The 19,523-nt window shown below is 46.3% G+C and overlaps 1 protein-coding gene across 1 annotated transcript in view; it reads left to right on the top strand.

Moving 5' to 3' along the window:
• Positions 1 to 15,792, top strand: part of IL15RA (interleukin 15 receptor subunit alpha) — a 44,002-nt gene extending 28,210 nt beyond the window's left edge. The window contains exons 4-8 of the mRNA XM_029955595.1: positions 2,318 to 2,404; positions 4,597 to 4,791; positions 6,344 to 6,376; positions 12,150 to 12,225; positions 14,930 to 15,792. Coding sequence (XP_029811455.1) covers positions 2,318 to 2,404; positions 4,597 to 4,791; positions 6,344 to 6,376; positions 12,150 to 12,225; positions 14,930 to 15,038 — 500 coding nt within the window. The 3' untranslated portion in view covers positions 15,039 to 15,792. The remainder of the gene's footprint in view (positions 1 to 2,317; positions 2,405 to 4,596; positions 4,792 to 6,343; positions 6,377 to 12,149; positions 12,226 to 14,929) is intronic.
• The last annotated feature ends 3,731 nt before the right edge of the window (positions 15,793 to 19,523 follow it).

Raw genomic sequence — 19,523 nt, forward strand, 5'->3', positions numbered from 1 at the left:
GCTGTGAAGCAGCACAGGTGTGAGCGCACCGACCTCAATTCTGCAAGTTCTGTGGGTCACATGCTACCAAACAGCACCACCGGCTGCAGAGAAATCCTTCGGGAAAGGAAGGGTCAGTCGTTGTGGCAGACTTCACTGGGGCCTTTTTTTATGTTTATTTATTCATTCTGCGAGAGAGAGCTCAAGCAGGGGAGGGGCACAGAGAGAGGCAGAACAGAGCATCCTGAGCAAGCTCCACCTAGAGCCTGATATGGGGCTCAAACCCATGCATCATGACCTGAACCAAAACCAAGTGTCAGATGCTTAACCGACTGAGGCACCCAGGTGCCCCCACTGGTGTCTTACTTTGAGGAATCGCTGCGGCCACCCCAACCTTCAGCAGCCACCACCCTGACCAGTCAGCAGACATCACCATCAAGGCAGGACCCTCCACCAGCAAAGAGATCATGACTCACGGAAAGCTCAAATGATGGCTAGCATTTTTTTTAAGCAGGAAAGTCTTTTTAAATTAAATATGTATATTGATTTTTTAGACATGATGTTATTGCCCACTTAATAAGCCAGAGTATAGTGTAAACAACTTTTCTCTAGCTCAGGCTGTGCATATTGTTGGGTTAATCTTCAGATCAGTTTTCTAGGTGTGCAGTTTTCTAGGTGTTCTAGTGTTGATCTGGCGGCATTTCAGGGACAAGAGACGCAAAAACCACTTCTATGCTGTTCCACCCTCTTGGCCCCTCCCTAAACATAACTTTCCTTGGACTGGGAAGCCAAAATATTCATCTGACTTGCTTTATTGCCACATTCACTTTATTGTCGTGGTCTGGAACTGAACCCATGCTATCTCCGAGCTACCCTCTATTATTGCTATCGCCGCTTTAAGATTATGATAGCAAGAATCTGGCTACAGACAGGGGTGTGCACTCACAGTGTTCTCACTTTCCAGAGACCTTTCCCAATTTCTTCCTAGAAGATAGTCCTCAGGAAAATTATTACTGTTCTCTGTTGTTACCCACCCAGGAGAATGGAGGTCCCCACCCGGCAGACTCCCTTAGCCTGGTCACCCAACGCTGGTGTCCAGCCAGCACTCCAGAGCACGAGTGAGGGAAGGTTTTCAGACTCAGTTATTTTTAACCATCCACAACTGGGTAACTACGCCAGAAGAAGCCAACAGCCTTGGAGTGGAAGCCAATACTGTCATTTCCAGGAATACTAAGCCCCTTACTTCAGACAAATAAAGATTAGCTCATGGCTTATGGTGTATTTGGTGCATGTCCAACTGCAAACTAGGTACTTTCTCATATAACATCTGTGAACATTCTCAACTGCTCTCTGGGGAAGGAGCAAAGTCCCTCTGCTATAAGATTCCTTGAAGAGCCAGACTTTCTCATTGAATTTGCACTCCTTCCCCCCTCCCCCCTCCCCCCTCCCCCTCCTCCTGCATTTCCATCTTACAGCATCAGGGCAAGGAGAAAGCCTTCTGTTCGCTGCAAGGGAATCACTAAGCGAGGGAACATAGTACCACGTGACATGAGATGCCACTCAGATGATGAGCTGGGTGAGGGCAGGTGTGACAGGTAAATTGAAAACCTTCTGGGAAGCAAGAACACTGTGGCAAAAATGCAGAGTAGACATCCTACTCTGTCCTCTCCGGGCACCCACTAGCACCTGTAATCCAGGGGCCAAACTAAGGGCTTTCCACTGCAGGGAAAGTGACTATTTCATTGAAGTTCCAATTCATTTGGACGAACGAATCCAGGATGGAAAAGAGTTCTAGGCTCTGAACCGGCTGGTGAGGGGTAGGGGGAGAGAAGGTGGGTAGACCTGGAATTACCTACTTGTAGAACCTACAGCCCAGAGCACCTTCAGGCTTCACTAGCACAAAGACCTCTCACGTTCTAACGCTAACAACTTCCTCCGTTACGTTTCCTAACCTCCTGTGCTTGGAATGCTTTTTTTTTTCTCCTTACAAAACAACCAAAGCTACTGAGTAGTCATGTGTTTTCCCATGTAAAAGACAGTATTATAAAACTGAGTTGATCTCCCAGATCGCCTTCTACCCAACAATAAAAGACATCTGATACGTGTGCAGTTCTGTGGAAAGGCTAGAAAAATGGTTGGCAATCGGTTTGCATTTGCATAGGAGTGGCAGGCTGGGAGACATTGTTTGTCATCTGTTTCTTGTGCTTCTGACCTCTCCCGGGAAGCTGGAGATCTCCATTTTAAATTTATACATTTATTATTATTTTATTTATAGCCAGTTCTGAAGCAAGGCTCCACCCTCAGGCTCATAAATGCCATGTGGTTATGCTCTCTCTAGGAGACCCCTCCCTGACTCATCTAAAGCCATCCTCCACAGAAGGGCCAGCAGCCACAGAGCCAGAGAGCACCTCCCTTTCTGGAAAAGGTAGGGACGCTGGAAATGTTTTAAGGACTCCCATTCTCTGCCACCACTCAGGTTCCCATGAATCCGTCAGATTCTTGGGGTCCCGCTGGAGGCCCGCTGCAGACTCCAACAACAGAACACACTCTTTATTTGAGTCAAAATTAAATTTTATGGTGGCTTCATTTTCTCTTATATTAAATATAAGGTGCTTGATGCCCAGGTTTCATTGGACTTATAGTAAGACCTTGGTTTGCGAGCATAATTCGTTCCAGAAATGTGCCTGTAATCCAAAGCAGTTGTTGATCAAAGCGAATTTCAAGAACCATTGGCCCAGTTGTGATCACGTGATGTTCGGCGTCACCTACGAGTTGTATTGCAAGACAGCACTCTTTTACTGTGTTTTATGAGAAATGTTTGCTTGTCTTGTGGAACACTCAGAGAACAGGTTACTTGTAATCCAAGGTTTTACTGTAATAAGGGTTCCAAATCCACTCTTCATATCCTGGATCAGACTTCATTGCAGACTATTTCCTCATCAGAAATTGGGGAAGATCTGAGGTTTTGCCTGCCTGGGTGTCAGCCCTCCGAAGCCTCCAGGGTGCCAGTGGGGAACACCAGCTCCCCACTTCAGAGACCAAGGACTCTCTCCCAGGGCTCAGCAGTCAGCGGAGGCACCGGCATGTTTGCTTCAATTCCCTCCTCCCCGTGTCCCACAGGGGCAGCAGGGATGGGTCTAGAAGATGCCTGTACACCCGGCTGGCTGCCCCACAGGAGAGGAGGCCTGAGTTCAAGAAACTGGAGTCTTTTATAACCGGCTGACCATGTCTGCCCTTCGCTCAAGAGGGAGACACGGTCTCCACCTTCCAAGACTACATGAACATCCTTGAAAAGTTAGTCACGAGAAAGGGCTGTCAGGGCCTCTACTGACAAGGCATGTGGAAACGGGAGGGAGCCCTGCAGAATTGTCCCCCAACCATCCCAACTATGATCGCTCTGAAGAAGCTGCCGGGGTCTGTCTTAGGTGATCTTCTATCCCAATTTCCTCGGCACTGTCCTGGTGTTAAGAAAATCTGAGATCTTAGCTGCTTTGGGACAATGTGCTCTGTACTCTGGGAAAGCCTTACTTTATACTTAACTCTTGAGGTTTCATGTCCAGTCACCCAGTGTGGCTTTTCCCGGCCCTTGTCTCCCCCTTTTGGCCCCAGGCGTAGTCTCCGTGCTGCCGTTGGCTGCTCTGAGCTGGAACATGGCGTCTTTGCTGTGGAAGCACAGTGGAATCTCCTTGGAATCCTGGTGGTCTGGGAGCAGCCTGGGAATTAGGGTTCTAGAAGCTCCTCTTAGGGAGCCATGGCTGAGAACCAAGGCTGAAAGGAAGACTGGCCAGAAGGAGGTTTCCTCCTAGTTAGTTAGTTGGCTACAAACAGGAGGATATAGTAGAGCATGGGCTACATTTAAGTTTGGGGTAATTCCAAGACCCCTTTGACCCAAGTCGTGCCTGGATCACCAACTGATAAGAATAATCAAGGGGCTCTCCCAGCCTTGCCTTCGTGCATCAAACACGTGGTCAGATGAAACCGTGCCGTCAAACTCTCAGACATGAGTGGACTGGAAGACCCATTTTTCATGGAAAGAGACTAGTGAAGTTTTGCCACCTTGCCTCACAGTTTGGGAGCAGCCACTTGCCAGGTCCCACAGAGGGTGAGCAGGGGGGCTGCCCTCCCTTAGAATAGGGCCAAACCAGGACACTTTCTTCAAATACTGTAAAATTCAGTCAGGCTGAACCTCAGGCTTCCCCTTATTTCAAAGTTGTATGCAACATGCAGAAAAGAAACTAAAATCAGCATCCCCAATATATCTGGCAAATACAATTACACTTTTTTTTTTTTCTTTGAGATTGGTCTCTCAAGGCACCTGCCATGCCTTCTCTAGTAAACAAGCCAGGAATGACTCAGATCCGTGGGAACTTTAGTTTACGTGCACGGTGATAACTAGCTGCAGATCCTCTCATGTTCTCAAATGTCCCTCAGCCATTCCAGATGGAGGAATAAGCTACCCACTTATGGGATTTCCCCCAAGAACCCGGGAGGAGGGTGCAGGGGGAGGGCCAGCCCAGGATGGGCTCACTAGAGAAAGTACTAAGTCCGCTCTTCTCCAGAGCTGTGCAGACACTCTTCAAAGTATTTATGTTCTCCGTATCTTGCGCCTTCCTACAGAGCCAGCTTTCACTTCCAAATCAGCCAGCACAGTGGCCACAAAGGCAACTACTGAGCCAGGCTCCAGGCTGATACCATCAGAGCCTCCCGCTGCAGGAACCACAGGGGTAATCAGTCATGAACTCTCCCAAGCCCCAGCTCAGACAACAACAAAGGCCTGGGAACGCACTTCCTCCGCCTCGCAGGAGACGCCAGGTCAGCACTGGCTTTGCCTACTATAGGAGAGGTCAGCAGTCCACGAGCTTCTCTGAGATGTGGGTGGAGACCCGGAGTGAGCTGGCTGCGTAGTATTACACCGTCCAAGCCGAAGTCCAGACCACTCAGCATCCCTCCTGCTCTGTGCTACAGCCTCCTTGCTCCGCTCTCTAACCTCTGTGCTCTGTCCTGGCTCGGCCCATCACCAGATGTGATAAGGCTCTGCGTGTTGACTTGCATGGCAGAGGCTTTGCCAGTCTGGATAGTCTCTGCCCACTCCCAATGCGGGAGGACAGCGGAATCTGGAGTCACAATCCGTGGGATGAAAGAGCTCTTGGTAATCTGCATCTTCCGTAAGGCATATCTGATTCTTTGTGGGGTTTTTACCTCACTACTACAATCCCATTGACTGTATTCCCTGTCGTGCACCTTTCATGTCCATGACTTATTCGTCCCATCACTGGAAGCCTGTATCTCCCACTCCTCTTCATCCCTCTTGCCCATCCCCCCACACTCCTCCCCTCTGGCACCATCAGTTTGTTCTCTGTTTTTCTGCGTGTTTCTGCTTTTGTCTGTTCGTTTGTTTTGTTTTTTGGATTCCATGTCTAAGTGAAATCATATGGTATTTGTCTTTCTCTGTTTGACTTATTTCACTTAGCACAGTACTGTCTAGGTCCATCCGTGTTGTTGCAAATGACAAGACCTCATTCTTCTCCATGGCTGAGTAACATTCCATTGTGATGGTACACACCACATCTTCTTTATCCACTCATCTATTGATGGACACGGGCTGCTTCTGTATCTCAGCTATTGTAAATAATGCTGCAATCAACATACGGGTGCATATTTCTTCCCAAATTAGTGTTTTTGCTTTCTTTGGGCAAATATGCAATAGAATTGGTGGATCATAGGGTGGGTAGCTCTATTTTTAATCTTTTCTAGGATCCTCCATACTGTTCTCCACAGCGGCTGCACCAGTTTGCATTCCCACCAACAGTGTACAAGATTCCCTTTTCTCCACATCCTCCCTAACACTTGTTATGTCTCCTTTTTGATTCTAGTCATTCTCACGGGTCTAAGGTAATATCTCATTGTGGTTTTACACTTGCATTTCCCTGATGATCAGTGATGTTGAGTATCTTTTCATGTGCCTGTTGGCCATCTGTATGTCTTCTTTGGAAAATGTCTTTTCAAGTCTTCTGCTCATTTTTAATTGGATTATGGGGGGTGGGGTGTTGAGTTGTATAAGTTCTTTATATATTTTGGATAGTAACCGCTTATCAGTTATGTCGCTTGCAAATAGCTTCTCCAATTTAGCCTTTTTGTTTTGTTGACGGTTTCCTTTGCTATGCAAAAGGGCACATGTGATTGCTAAGCATGGCCCGGCATCTACATAAACTACCCTTGTTCTTTGCTAAGGGAAGTCTGGTTTTGTCAGCCATGACTCAGGCTTTAAGATGGGAGCTAAAATGTCCTGAATTCGTCCTGCTTAATGAGAAATGAGTACCTTTAGCACTACAGCAATAACTGAACTGTAATCTCTCCTTTGCAGGTACATCTTCATACAGTTCTGGAACTGTGACTGGTAAGTTTCTTGGGTTTTGTCTTTTTGGTCCTAGCAGTGCTTCTGCCCTGAGGACCGGAGTCCCAGGGTGCTGAACGGTCCTGACTCATGCCCGCTAGCGCAGCCCTTTCCCTCTCAAAAGTGCCTCAGTGTAGAGAACAAGGCATAGGACCAGCCGACTTAGGGGATTCTACCATGTCTACTCTGTCCCACTGAGCCGGGGTAGACTCTCAGCCCGGGCTCAGCTGCGAACCACAAGCGTGTGTGTGGCTGTCGTTGCCGTGATGCTATGCATTCGTCCCTCACAGGGCGTTAGCCCCCTGCCCTTTACGGCAAGGCTGCTCCCGTCTCTCTGGCTGTTTACGGAAGACACACACACAACGTAGCCCTGGGAGAGGAAGAGACTGTCCCGGTGAGCCTTACGGAGGAGAGTGGAAAGGTGTTTGCAAGGATGAAAGAAAAAAAGGGAGGGGAGGAGGAAGACGACAAGAGAAAGAAGCAGAAAGAAACGCCAGCAGTGAGGAGGACTAAGACGTTTGTCTGCACACGTGTTCAAGAAGCCAAAAGGAAAAGCGCACTGCAGTGATTTCTATTTCCTATTCACGAGTTATCATCTTAGAGAATGACTCATATTTTTGTGATTATATTTCATCTGCATCAAGTGTCATCTCGAAAAACAAACAAACAAGCAGCTCTGGCCATTCCAGCAGCTTATATGCAAACGCAAGACACTTGAAACTAAAATATGTTTATCACATAAGAGGCGACCGGTAAGTAGTGTAGCCAGCCTAGCTTCTCTCCTTATGTCACATACTACGTTCACCTTTCCACAGAGTTTTAAATGTTTTATTCATTTTTTTGAATTGGTAATATTTGCACGGGATTTTAACATTACAAATTACAAAAACATGTACAGGAAAAAGCCCCATCTCAGACGGAAAACCCCCGTGTCAGAGGGAGGTTACTCCGGCTACCAGCTTCCTGGGCGTCTTTCTAGAGTCGACCTAAAGCAGCGCATCTATGCATGATGCTCGCTGGGTATTTTAGTTTCACTGTTTTGCACCATGTTCATTTCCGACTAATGGCATCTCGTGGAAACTGCCATATCAACACGTAAAAACCACCTCATTCTTTAAAACAGCTACAAAACATTCCACTGTATAGATCTGCTAGATTTGTGTAGCCAACCCCTATGGGTATGTGACTGTTTACATTCTTGGCTACATTACACACAGTGATTAATTGGAAAGCCTCTTATCTCGTGGCTAGGTGCAAATACATCTGTAGGATAAAATCCTGTATGAAAGATGTGGGGCCATATTTTCTATGTAGATTTTCAAACAACTAGTTTACTGTGGGCTGTCATCTTAGGATGTATATTTCCAGTTCGTGACTTTCACTGGACTAAAACATCAGAAACTCTCTCCCAAATTCTGAAGTGTCATGTAATACACATTAACTCAACACCTGCAATAGGGCAAAGATAGGCCCATGCAAGAAACTGTGGAAATACAGAGAATTAAAAAAAAACAAAACACTTTAAATCTTTCCTGTTATATGAATAAGATTTCTTTCTTCCAGAGCGCTTCAACATAAACATGTTAGCACCTAACTTACAAGACAGACCAAATAGTTGTCAGCAAAGAAATAAAAACAAGTTATATTTCATTAGGTGTTAAGTTTTATCTGCTAAGAAGGTAGAAGCTAAAATGAAAATCATGCAGTTTTCCTAAGACGCTTAGTGATGGTGACTTCCGACTGCATCATATATATATCCCAACCCCTGTGGGCCAAGAGTATGCCCGTCAGGTTCAAGTGGCAGTGATACTCACTGGCTCCCTGGGCATCAGTGAGGGTTGCTATTTTTTTTAATGTTTTATTTATTTTTGAGAGAGAGAGAGAGAGTGTGTGTGTGTGAGCAGGGGAGGGTCAGAGAGCGAGGGAGACACAAATCCGAAGACAGGCCCCAGGCTCTGAGCTGTTAGCACAGAGTCCAACGTGGGGCTCAAACTCATGAACCGTGAGATCATGACCTGAGCCAAAGTCAGACGCTTAACCAACTGAGCCACCCAGGTGCCCCAAGTGTTGCTATTTCTGCATGAATAAGCAATCAGTTGATCATGTTTGTAAGGAAATATAAATGCTTTACCATAATAGTAGCTCAGCAAATGTTACTATTTTAATCAACCCATTGATAACTACTGCTATCACAATTGTTTAAATTAGCTATATCAATGATTATCACAGCTTTTAAGAGTTGCTTTAAGTTCAACAGAAAGTGGTAAATGGTAAGTGCTTAATAAATAGCAAATTATAAGTGAAGTTGAGGACTTGAACATTTATTAATAAATGTTTAGGAAGTGTGACTCATCATTTCATTCTCTTAACTATCTATCTACAGGCTCACTTGGCAGCCTTTTTAACTAATAATTTCATTCAATTATTCTAATATCTGGTCTCTGATCATTGGCTAAGCTATTCCTGAGGACTCCTGACTACAAAATAAAAGGCTAGAACATCACCTAGGACACTGTTCACCCTGCCATGTCCCTTTAGTGAGGGAGGGAGAGTTAATTTTTCAACTGTTACATCTCTTGTCTGTCATATCAGAAATAACTTTGCTGCAGTTGGTAGGCTCAGCCTTTAATACGAGCTAGCCCTCAGGGGCGCCCGGGTGGCTCAGTCAGTTAAGCATCCGACTTTGGCTCAGGTCATGACCTCACAGTCCATGGGTTCAAGCCCCACATCAAGCTCTGTGCTGGCAGCTTGGAGCCTGGAGCCTGGAGCCTGGTTCTCATTCTGTGTCTCCCTTTCTCTCTCTCTCCGTCCCTCCCTCGCTCATGATCTGTCTCTCTGTCTCAAAAATAAACATTTAAAAAAATACGAGCTAGCTCTCTATCATTCATCGGTTTATTCAATATACACTGAGTTCTACTTTGTACCACATTGGTCCTAAGTTGCACTAAAATGCAGATTTCTCATTGAGAAGCAAATGGCAGGTCAGAATTACTTCAATTTATGGACCTTAAGGGTTTATTTAATCCACTCAATCGCGTGTTTACGGAGTACGTACTCAGACCACACCCTCACTCTGTGCGGAGCACTGAAAGGCACAGCAGAGAAACACTGCTCAGGAATAATGAATTGGTATTCTTACTTCACGACGCAGGCACACCACCGCTCTGGTCATGGCCACATGGCAAAGAGCAGTCCTTGTCTGACCTACTTTGCAGGTACTGCTAAGGAATGGTGGGTGAGTCCCCATACTCTCAAAGGACGTTTTCATCATCCACACTGAACAGTGGCCACTGGCTGCCAAGGCCACCTTCTTCACCTGAGACCCCGCATGCACTGTAGGGTGAAGCCAGGGCCAGGAGTGACTGGCCCTTCTCAGCCTCCCGAGCAATAATCCACTTTTTCTCCTCCCTCCCCCAGACTCAAATCCTCCTCTGTGGTCCTCCGGCTCACCAAATCTCTCTTCCTTTTTCTCCAACCCACGCAGCCCCTAGGAAACACCAAAGGGTGGAGGGACTTGCCAGTTGATATGTTTACCTATCATTTTCATGATTTTGGTATCAGTTTCTTTACTCAGTTTGCCTGGATACAATTGAGGAAGAGGCCAAGGAACTGAGTTTGTCACCGAATTCAAAGTGCTCAGTCGTGTCGAGAGCCCTCCTCCCCGGACGTAAAGTCTGAACATTCTATTCTCATTCAGAAGAAACAGAAAGCAGCATGACAGAACAATAGTTAATATCAACTGGCCTCTTCCTATAAATCCCTCCGTGGACAGTAAACGCATGCCAAGCTGATTAGTCAGTGTGAAGAAACAGTTTACCCCAGGGTGCACCATCTCTCCTTAGAAACTTAATTCTGGCTGTTGGTCATAATGATGATTAATGTGAGGTCTGAAAACTCAAAACATCTTTCACTGATTGGGCATGTTTCCCGTTACTTCCTCTGGGACTTTTCTACTCTATTTTTACTGACTTAGGCACAGGTAGCTTTGTTTTTACAACCTTGCTGTTTCTTCTGATTACAGCATCATGTCAAAAAATAAGAAAAAAAGCCACTTTTTAAAAAAGTACATAAAGATTATCTACAATCCCATCTACTTCATAGTTTGGGAGCTAGTCTTCAAGGCTGCCCTGTGCGTCTGGACACACATGGCTTACTGGGGATTCGCTCTCAGCCAGGTTTGTTCCCTTAAGATGCTGTAGACATCTTTCCATGGTAATAATAATGACTCATTTCATAACTTTTAAAAGCTGAATGATATTCCATTGTGTGGATATAACAGTTTATTTTACTAATCATCTATTAATAAGAGATTGAGATTAATTTTAAAATTGTTTTAGACAATACTCCAGGGGCGCCTGGGTGGCTCAGTCAGCATCTGACTTCAGCTCAGGTCATGATCTCATGGTTTATGAGTTCGAGCCCCAGGTCAGGCTCTGTGCTGACAGCTCAGAGCCTGGATCCTCCTTTGGGTTCTGTGTCTCCCTCTCTCTCTCTGCCCGTCCCCTGCTCACTCTCAAAAAATAAACAAACATTAAAAAAACACTCCAGTGAATACTCCTGGATATATTTGCCCATTTCCTTGGAATCAATTCTAGAAGTGGGATTAGAGATTCAGTGGGTATGGGTCTTCTCTAAAGGTTTTGTTATGCATTGCCAACTGCCCTTGAGAAAGACGGTCCGTTTACGCCCGTACCCAGCGGGGAGTCTGAGTTCCCCGCATCCTCGTACTCCACTGGTTTTCAGCAGTTGTGTTTTGAAACTCCAGCCATGGGAGATTCGTCCTGGCACACAAGGTCGTGTGCCGGTTGCGCAGGTGCAGGTCCAAAAAGCTGAACAGTGGAGACGTATCTTGTGGTCCACAATCAGACTGCTGGCTCCCCAGGCTGACGGCTCCCTGGAGGGCAGGCAGGTGCTTTTTGCAGGGAGGGATTTCACAGTATAAAGGCAAATTGGCCAACTCTGCCAGGAACTTATTCCTGATGCAAGCATTTTAAAAAATAGAATTTAAAAAAAAACCACACTAAAATAAAAGAGTTAGGATCACTGTGTCCTCGGCTAAGCCCTCGTTTCCAGGAGACCCCGCTGTCCTATCTTTTTTAATAAATCTCAAATGCCCAAGGGCTACTGGTCTCCCACCCCTCGGGACCATGCCTTCCAACTCGCCCAGAACAGGACCTTTCCCTTCCCCTCAGTCTTGATCTTATTTTCCTCTTGCCCATAACACCTCTCTTAGAACACCTCCTTGTTCTCCTTACCATCTTTGTCAGCCATAAAGAGTTGCCAATAAAAAACAATACGGACAAATAAAACAACAACATGGGTGAAAGTGGAAGACACACAGCCCTTTGTGCTCTGGTTTCCAAACCAGGATTCCGTGAAGCTGATGAAAAGGGAGGTGGTCTCAGGGACAACTGAGGAGGACCCTCGCCCTGTCCACTTTCTGACTGTGGCTTCCACAGCAGCAGAGTCCCACCCCGGCCTGTGCGCCCTGAGGCCTTTGCTTTCTCCTCTCATCCTGTCCCGTGTCCCTCTCATCAGGAAGGATGGGACCAGAAGCGGGGGAAGGGGACAGCAGTGCACACTGGCGGTGGTGGTGGGAAGACAGTGACGTAGAGGGCACTGGGCCGCGAGGACTGGGGACGTGCTAACAGCAGTAAGCTGGCTGGGAAGCCACCCGGCCGTCCCTGCAGGAACGGGAACCATACTCGTCAGATTCCTAGAAGCGCGTCTGCTCCCGGGACTTTGAGGCTGACGGCTGGCTTCTGCTCTCTTACAGCGGCCGTCGTCACGCCCGTCGCCGTGCTCTGCATCGTCGCATGTGTGGGACTTCTGGTGTGTTACAGTCGTTCTAGGTGAGTAGAGCAAGAGTCCCCCTGCACGAGGCTCTGCCCTCCCTCCGAGGAAAGAGCCACGCCCTGAGGACTCCGGGCGGCCCCGCAAAGGACGGACCCCTTCCCGGGCCGCTGCGGCAGGCTCTCCCAGGGCCCCTTCTGTCCTGGCCCGAAGGGGAGCCACCCCTGGGACGCACTACACTTTCTCCAGGCAGTTCGCAGGCCCCCAGTCAGAAACAGAAAAGACGTTTTCTTTCCTCTCCGGAAGGAAAGTGTGCCAAGTAACCAATTTGATGGGGATGCAGTTGTTAGGCTACATTCCTGAGTATATTTTCTTGCAATGTATCCATTTTGTGGGTAGAATATATCTTTTGCCCCTTAATGAAATTTTGAGTTTTTATTATTTTTCTTTTTTGAATGTTTATTTGTTTTTGAGAGAGAGCAAGAGAGAGCAAGAGCAAGAGAGACAGAGAGGGCACTAGTGGGGGAGGGGCAGAGAGAGAGGGAGAGAGAATCGGAAGCAGGCTCCAGGCTCTGAGCTGTCAGCACAGAGCCCGACGTGGGGCTCGCACCCATAAACTGTGAGATCATGACCTGAGCCGAAGTTGGATGCTTACCCGACTGAGCCACCCATGTGCCTCAGAGTTTCTATTATTTTTCTAATCTTTAGGCACTTTTATCATTTTCATTAAAGCCTCAAATGGCACATTAACCTTAATTTTATACTTCTATCCATTAATAATCAGTGTTTCAGCATTCCATATTGCCATGGCTATTCTAGATCCTTCCTTAGCATTATACAATGAACAATGGAAATCAGATTTGTTGAAACTAATTTTTTAGTTACTAGTCATAAAATATTCTTTGCTAAGTATAGCAAAGATTATACCATCCTTCAAGCCTGACTTTGGCAAAATGAATGTTCCACGAAATGCTCCTATAAAGCCATAACGAAAAAGTCACCTAAATATTCACATCAATCTTCAAAAGCTGGTAATACCATTTCAACCAAAAGAAGTGTCACAAACCTCACAGATCATTTAGAAATTAACAAACTAAATTTGACACATTACTCAAAAATCTGTCAAAACAATCTCCAAAATGCTCAAACGTTGGCAAAATCAAAAATGACTTTTAAAGCATTTTCAGAATATCGCTATCACTAAATTTCCCTATGAGATGTTATATTTGGAGTTACATTCTTAAGAAATCATAATGACTGACTATATTCAATGAGTTTAAAAATGTACACAATCTTTTTTAAGAATACATTAAAAACAGGATCTTAAAAGAATTTGTATATTTGGTATATATGGCCAATAAATATGCTTATAAGATGGAAATATCAGTATTCACTAACTATAATAAAGAAATATTCATAAATATATCTTTAAGAATTGGTAAATCTGGAAAGCATAACTACTTAGTCATTTGGTGAATCAGTTATTTGCCGTGAATTTATTTTTTGCAAGTGCGTTATTAGGTAGATGTCACTCAACAAATCGGCTTTGAGCAAATTATTTTGAGTACAGTGGCCTTGAGTCCTGGTCCATAGCCTAGCTCTCACTCCCAGGAACTCAAAGTGCTTCTGTGCTGTCGTTTTTTATTGAAGGACGGCTAACATGCAGTATCTGGTTGGTTTCGGGTATACACGATAGCGATTCAGTATTTTTATGAATTGAAATGATCCCCAAGCTAAGTTGTTACTATCTGACACCGTACAAAGGTATTAGAGTATTATTGACGACCTTCCCCGTGCTGTACATGACAGCCCCATGGTTTACTGAGTTCATAACTGGAAGTCTGTCCCTCTTAATCCCCTTCACCTATTTCATCTGCCGGCCACTAGCAACCACCAGTTTGTTCTCTGTATCCACAACGGTGTTTGTTTTGTTTGCTCATTTTTGTTTTTTAGATCCCACAGATAAGTGAACTCATATGGTATTTGTCTTTCTCTACTTAGCATAATGCCCTCCAGGTCCATCTGAGCTGCTGGCAGGATGTCTTTTTTGTGTGTGGCTGCGTAATATTCCATCGTCTACACAGAGCGCTTCTTTATCCATTCATGAGTCAGCGGACACTTAGGTTGCTTCCATATCTTGGCTATTGTAAGCAATGCACAGGGAACTCAGGGTGGATATCTCTCTTCAAATTGGCATTTTTTGTTTTGTTTGGATTCAAAGGTTTACTTTGAAATGCCCCAAAGAGTTGCCTATCCTCAAGAGGCAGATGATACAACCCATGGAAGAAAATTGCTGACTCAATAACTCAGGGCCTAAAAAAATGAGTTGTTCAATGACAGGGAAACATGTGTAATCAAGACTTTGCCTCCCCGTACTCTTGGTTACTCAGGAACTGAGTAATGTGTTTGTTTCTTTAACACGTACAAAGTGCCAAGAACTGTCTTAAAAACTTTATAAAGATTGTATCATTTTTTCCAAGATGATCTTGTCTGGCTTCGCTGGGCCACAGGACTCTCTCCATTTTGTTCCTGCCATTTGAACTCCTGCTTTTTTAGCAGAGGGAAACGAGGGGGTGAGTTGCTCCAACGGCATGGTGAATCTCTAGTGGATGAAGGGGTTAAAATACCAAAGTAAGGTTTACATTCCATCCGTGAGTGGAAGCAGTCTAGGCCTTCACCATCTGAGGGTCAGTAGGAACTGTTGACTCGATTTGCAGGCAACCCTCTCCTCTTTTCAAAACCTGTGAATTACGTGCTTTACAGGCAAACTTTGCAGACCCCCAGTGTTGAAATGGAGAACATGGAAGAGATGCCAATGAATGGGGGAGCCAATAGCAGAGAGGAGGATGCAGAAAGCTCCCCACACAGCTGAGGAATCTCCAGGGGAAAGCGGAGGGCAGCGCGGCTGAAACCAGGGCCCCGCCTCTGCCCGAGCCAGAGAGGACCGGGGAATGACTCAGGTGTTGGGGGCCAGCAGGAGCCCAACAGGATGATAAAGGAAACACGTTGGCACCATTTTATCGACTGGGGCCAGCCAAGACACCTCCGGTATTTGTAGGCTTTCCAGACTCAGGACGCCCTGTCTCAGGAGTAGGACGGGCCCTTGAAGCTTTCCTGGGATGGCGGAACACCTCGGCCTTCCTTTTATTTCACGACGACATTTATCCAGGAGAGCTCATCAGCTTGACGATTCCAACCCACATCCTGACTTGCCGTTCACAAAGAAATAAACACACCTGTGGCTGGAAGAGAATTATGAGGCTCCTCCTGGCTTAAGAGATGTCTGAGAGGATGACAATGTTGTTGTGGCCCCGAAACGCCGTCTCTCGGGTTCAGGGCTCTGCGGGCACTGAAAAGGACCAGAGGTACTGTGCCCAGTGAGTCCTCTTAAGGATTCAGAAAGAAGGAAACTGAACTCTGTGACATTTTCCATGTATGCGTATTTCTATTTATACTCCTTGTCTAGCATAGCTACATATTTTGTTATTTTGAAATTGTGCCTTGTATAAACAAAATGTCTATTTTCAATACAAAAAATAATGCACTGAAAGAATCACTGAGGAGAAATGTACCACAAAGAGAAAAAAAAGAGGAGAAAGTGGGGGAATACAGAGCTCCAAATGGTAGAGCTTGGCCTTTCTTTCTTAAAGGAGGGGGAAACGATCTTGCCTAGAGCTGGATCTGATCCCTGTTCTGGAGAATCTCTAGTAAGATTTCCCCGTGAGCAGCAAGAGGTCACGGCCCAGGTATGCCAGGGGCACACACTGTCTCGTCCCCAGCATTGGTCTCTTTCTTTCCTTTAGAGCATTATAAAATCATGGGCCTAATGTCACTTCCTCATTTTATCAATGAGAAAACTGAGGTCTATCGAAGTTGACTTGCTCAAGGTCACATGGCTCCACTGATGCCAGCTCGAATGAAGTTTAGTAAGGGCCGTGGGGTGGGGGCAGAGCTGTCCCCACTACAAATGGGCCACCAGCGGCCGCACACACAGCCAGAGGCAGCCAGGCGGCCATCACCAGCATCCGGAGGTGGGCCACGGGCTAGAAGCCAGCATCCACATGCGGCCAGGAGTTCTCAAAGTGCCCTCTCCTTACCAACTTCTTCCCGACCCCATTTTAGATGCTTTCATCAAAAGTAAAGGAAGCATAGGAATTTCAAATGGCCAGTGTTGGGATTTTAGAGCCACACCATTTTCCACTTGCTGTGATTCTCCTTTCGAACAAGAGGAAAACTCATGGTCACACGTGAGCTGAACCGTGCTCATTGCTCTCGGCCTTCATACCTGATTATCCTGAACCTGCCTCTTTCAACTTTTTGCTTCTCTCTTCAGCCCTACATTTCTAGAGTTTACCATTAACTGGATCCATTTTGTTCTTTATAAGAAGTCTTAAGAGTTTGACCCTTGTTGTTTTAGAAACCAATTTGACAGAAGACACAACTTACACACAAACAGGCAGGTCAGTAGAACTAGAATTTTGAAAGGTTCCGTGGGTGCACAAGGGGTAAGTCACATCGCTACTTCATGGGTCTGTGGTTCCACTGCACCCTCATCTTTAGGAAACTAATACCATACCTCTAAGGGCCCACTTCTAGGTTGTAGAATCATCTGGCTCAGGTCCATCACAGAATAAGTCTGTGCTTCATCAGGTACCGACTAAATTCAAGCTAAGGAAATGACGTAACAAAATAGACCTAGAAAAGTAGATCTGGGGCACCTGGATGGCTCAGTCAGTTAAGCATCCAACTTCGGCTCAGGTCATGATCTCACAATCCGTGGGTTTAAGCCCCGCGTCAGGCTCTGTGCTGACAGCTCAGAGCCTGGAGCCTGCTTCCGATTCTGTCTCCCCCTCTCTCTCTGCCCCTCCCCTGCTCATGCTCTGTCTCTCTCTCAAAATAAAGACATCAAAAAAAATTTTTTTAAAGATGGAAGGAAAAAAGGTAGGAAGGAAGGAAGGGAGGAAGGAAGGAAGAAAGAAAGAAAGAAAGAAAGAAAAGTAGATCTAGATTCAGAAGCAATCAGGGTTGGGTGTAGCTGAGGTCTAGAAGGACCGAGGCCAGTGGGGTGGGGGTGAATAAATATATCAAATCCTTTTTTTTTTTTTTTCTGTAAGTGAAGAGCTCAAATGAATTCTCTCACTGGGTGGTGCGGTCCTCCTCGAGACATGTTCAAGTAACCTTCACGATGCTAAAGCATACCATGGCCCCAGAATTTACCCACTGAGCAGTGTGATCATCTTGAAATTAAGAACTCTTTTCATCTTTGAATTTTCAGGGACTGATGCAGTGCTCTGAAGGTGATTAACAGATGCTGGATCAATAAATTAAAATGTTCTTAACCGAAGTATGGCAGAATTTTCTGACGCAGGGTAGCCTGTTCTCAGGCACAGCTCTGAAGGAGGTGATGTTTGGGGACACTGCGCCTCTTATCTTTCTGCATCCAGTCTCCTCATCCTGCCTTGACAGTGCCAAGCACTGCCTCAGAGTTCTATCCCCATTTTACACAGAAGTAGAACTTGACTGAGACTCCGAGGGCTGGGTTTGGGAGTACAGGTGCGACCTGGAAGTGAGCAGGAGGGCCTGGAAAGTAATGAAACCTATGGAAGAGGAGGGGTCAGTTCTGCAGGCAAGTAAGTGGTACGTGGTCGGGGTCTGAGGGGCCCCTCTTCTCTTGCATCAGGGCCCCTTCCTAATCCCTCCCCCCTCCCAGTAGGCTGCACGCTGGAGTTCTCCAGAATTGCCACTTTCTCCTATCCTACCGGAAAGCCCCAGATTCCTTCCGCCCGGGAAGGATCCTGCCAATCGCCCTGGCATGATGCTACTTGCTCCACTTCTCTGTTGCTGCAAATCAAACCGTGGAAAACACCAGCCTTCAACTACCACTATTTATTATCATGCTCAGCCAGTGCTTTCGTGGCATTAACTAAGCGCACTCACTGGGCTGCATTTGTCGTGGCTGGGCCGGGCTGGAAGGTCTAAGACGGCTTTGCTGGCTCACCGGGTGCCCCAGCAGTCCTGAGCTAGCCTGGGCCTCCTTGCAGCATGGTGGCCATGGGTGGTCGGACCGTTACATGGTGACTGAAAGAAGAAGAAACTGCCAGACCCCTTAAAGGCTAGGTAGGGTAGGGATTGCCACATGTCACTTCTGTTGCATTTTATTGGCCAAAGCAAGTCACCAGGCAGCCAGATTCAAGGGGTTGGGGAGGGTGGACAACAAAAGGAATCGATGGAAACCATCTTTGGAGACTATCTACTGCAATACCTCCCAGAGCCATCGGAGAGATGCAATTTGTCTTTCCATCTTTGGCACTCAGTAAATGTCAATAAGTGTCAGATGCAAGAATTAACAAAATAATCCAGGGTTACCTGCAAGGTACTAAGAAGAGTCCAACTTTATGGGAAAGTACATAGAACTCAAAAGGATTTGAAAGGTCTACAAATGCTAAGCCTTTAGACCAGACAACATTTGTCAGTTGGCTGCAAATCTGCATCATTCACATTGTTTTCTCCTCTCTCACTTCCTGTCTTCCGCAACACTTGCCATTGAGGAAAACTGATTGTCCTTCATCTTTTTGTTTGTCTTGCTTTTCCTTGATGGATAAGATTTTTACGCTCTTCTTTTTAAACCTTCTTCTAAACATTAGGAAGTAAGAGAACAAGGACCAAACGGGCACATTTGAGGATCTCTCCATGTCTCTAACTGCTTAATCCGTTTTCTTCACCAAGGAACGACCTTTTACTATAGCTGAGGCTGCCACATCTTGGCCTCAAAGTATCAAGAATGTTACAGAGAATCTTGCGTTTCCTTGTTTTCCCACAAGCCTGTTCTCCTTGAAGACCAGATCAGCTGGATTCAATATGTCATGCTGCCTGGGCTGGATCAGGAATTCAACGTGTGACTGTTTTCCCAGAATTTATGAATGTACAACACTGTATGTATGTGGAAGTCTGGCTCACGCTCGTCCCCCTTGGGGCCCGTCTGTAAACCCATCCAGTCTACTTTTATTGTTTTTAGCTAGCTGGGATGTAACACTCCTTCTCCAATGTGGGGGGCCCACCGTGTGTTGGAGTGCCTTGCTGCCCACTAACTTAGGCTGATATCCTCTCTCCTGTTCCTACCAGGGTGTGGCCTCCTGACCCAGGCCCCCTGGACACCCCCACCTAGCCAGCACTCAGACACTGCTGAATACGGAGTGAACGCGCACAACAGAACTTACAAAGCAGCACCCGGCGATGCTTCCAAACCATCAGCTGGTTGCCATGCCGCTTCTTGGCTCGGCAGGTTTTGGCTGTAGTCCCGATCCACTTTCCAAACCTGATCCTCCGGCTTCCCATGGTTCTAGAGCCCCTGATGTTC

The sequence above is a fragment of the Suricata suricatta genome, chromosome 10, assembly GCF_006229205.1.
Source record: "Suricata suricatta isolate VVHF042 chromosome 10, meerkat_22Aug2017_6uvM2_HiC, whole genome shotgun sequence".
NCBI lineage: Eukaryota > Metazoa > Chordata > Mammalia > Carnivora > Herpestidae > Suricata > Suricata suricatta.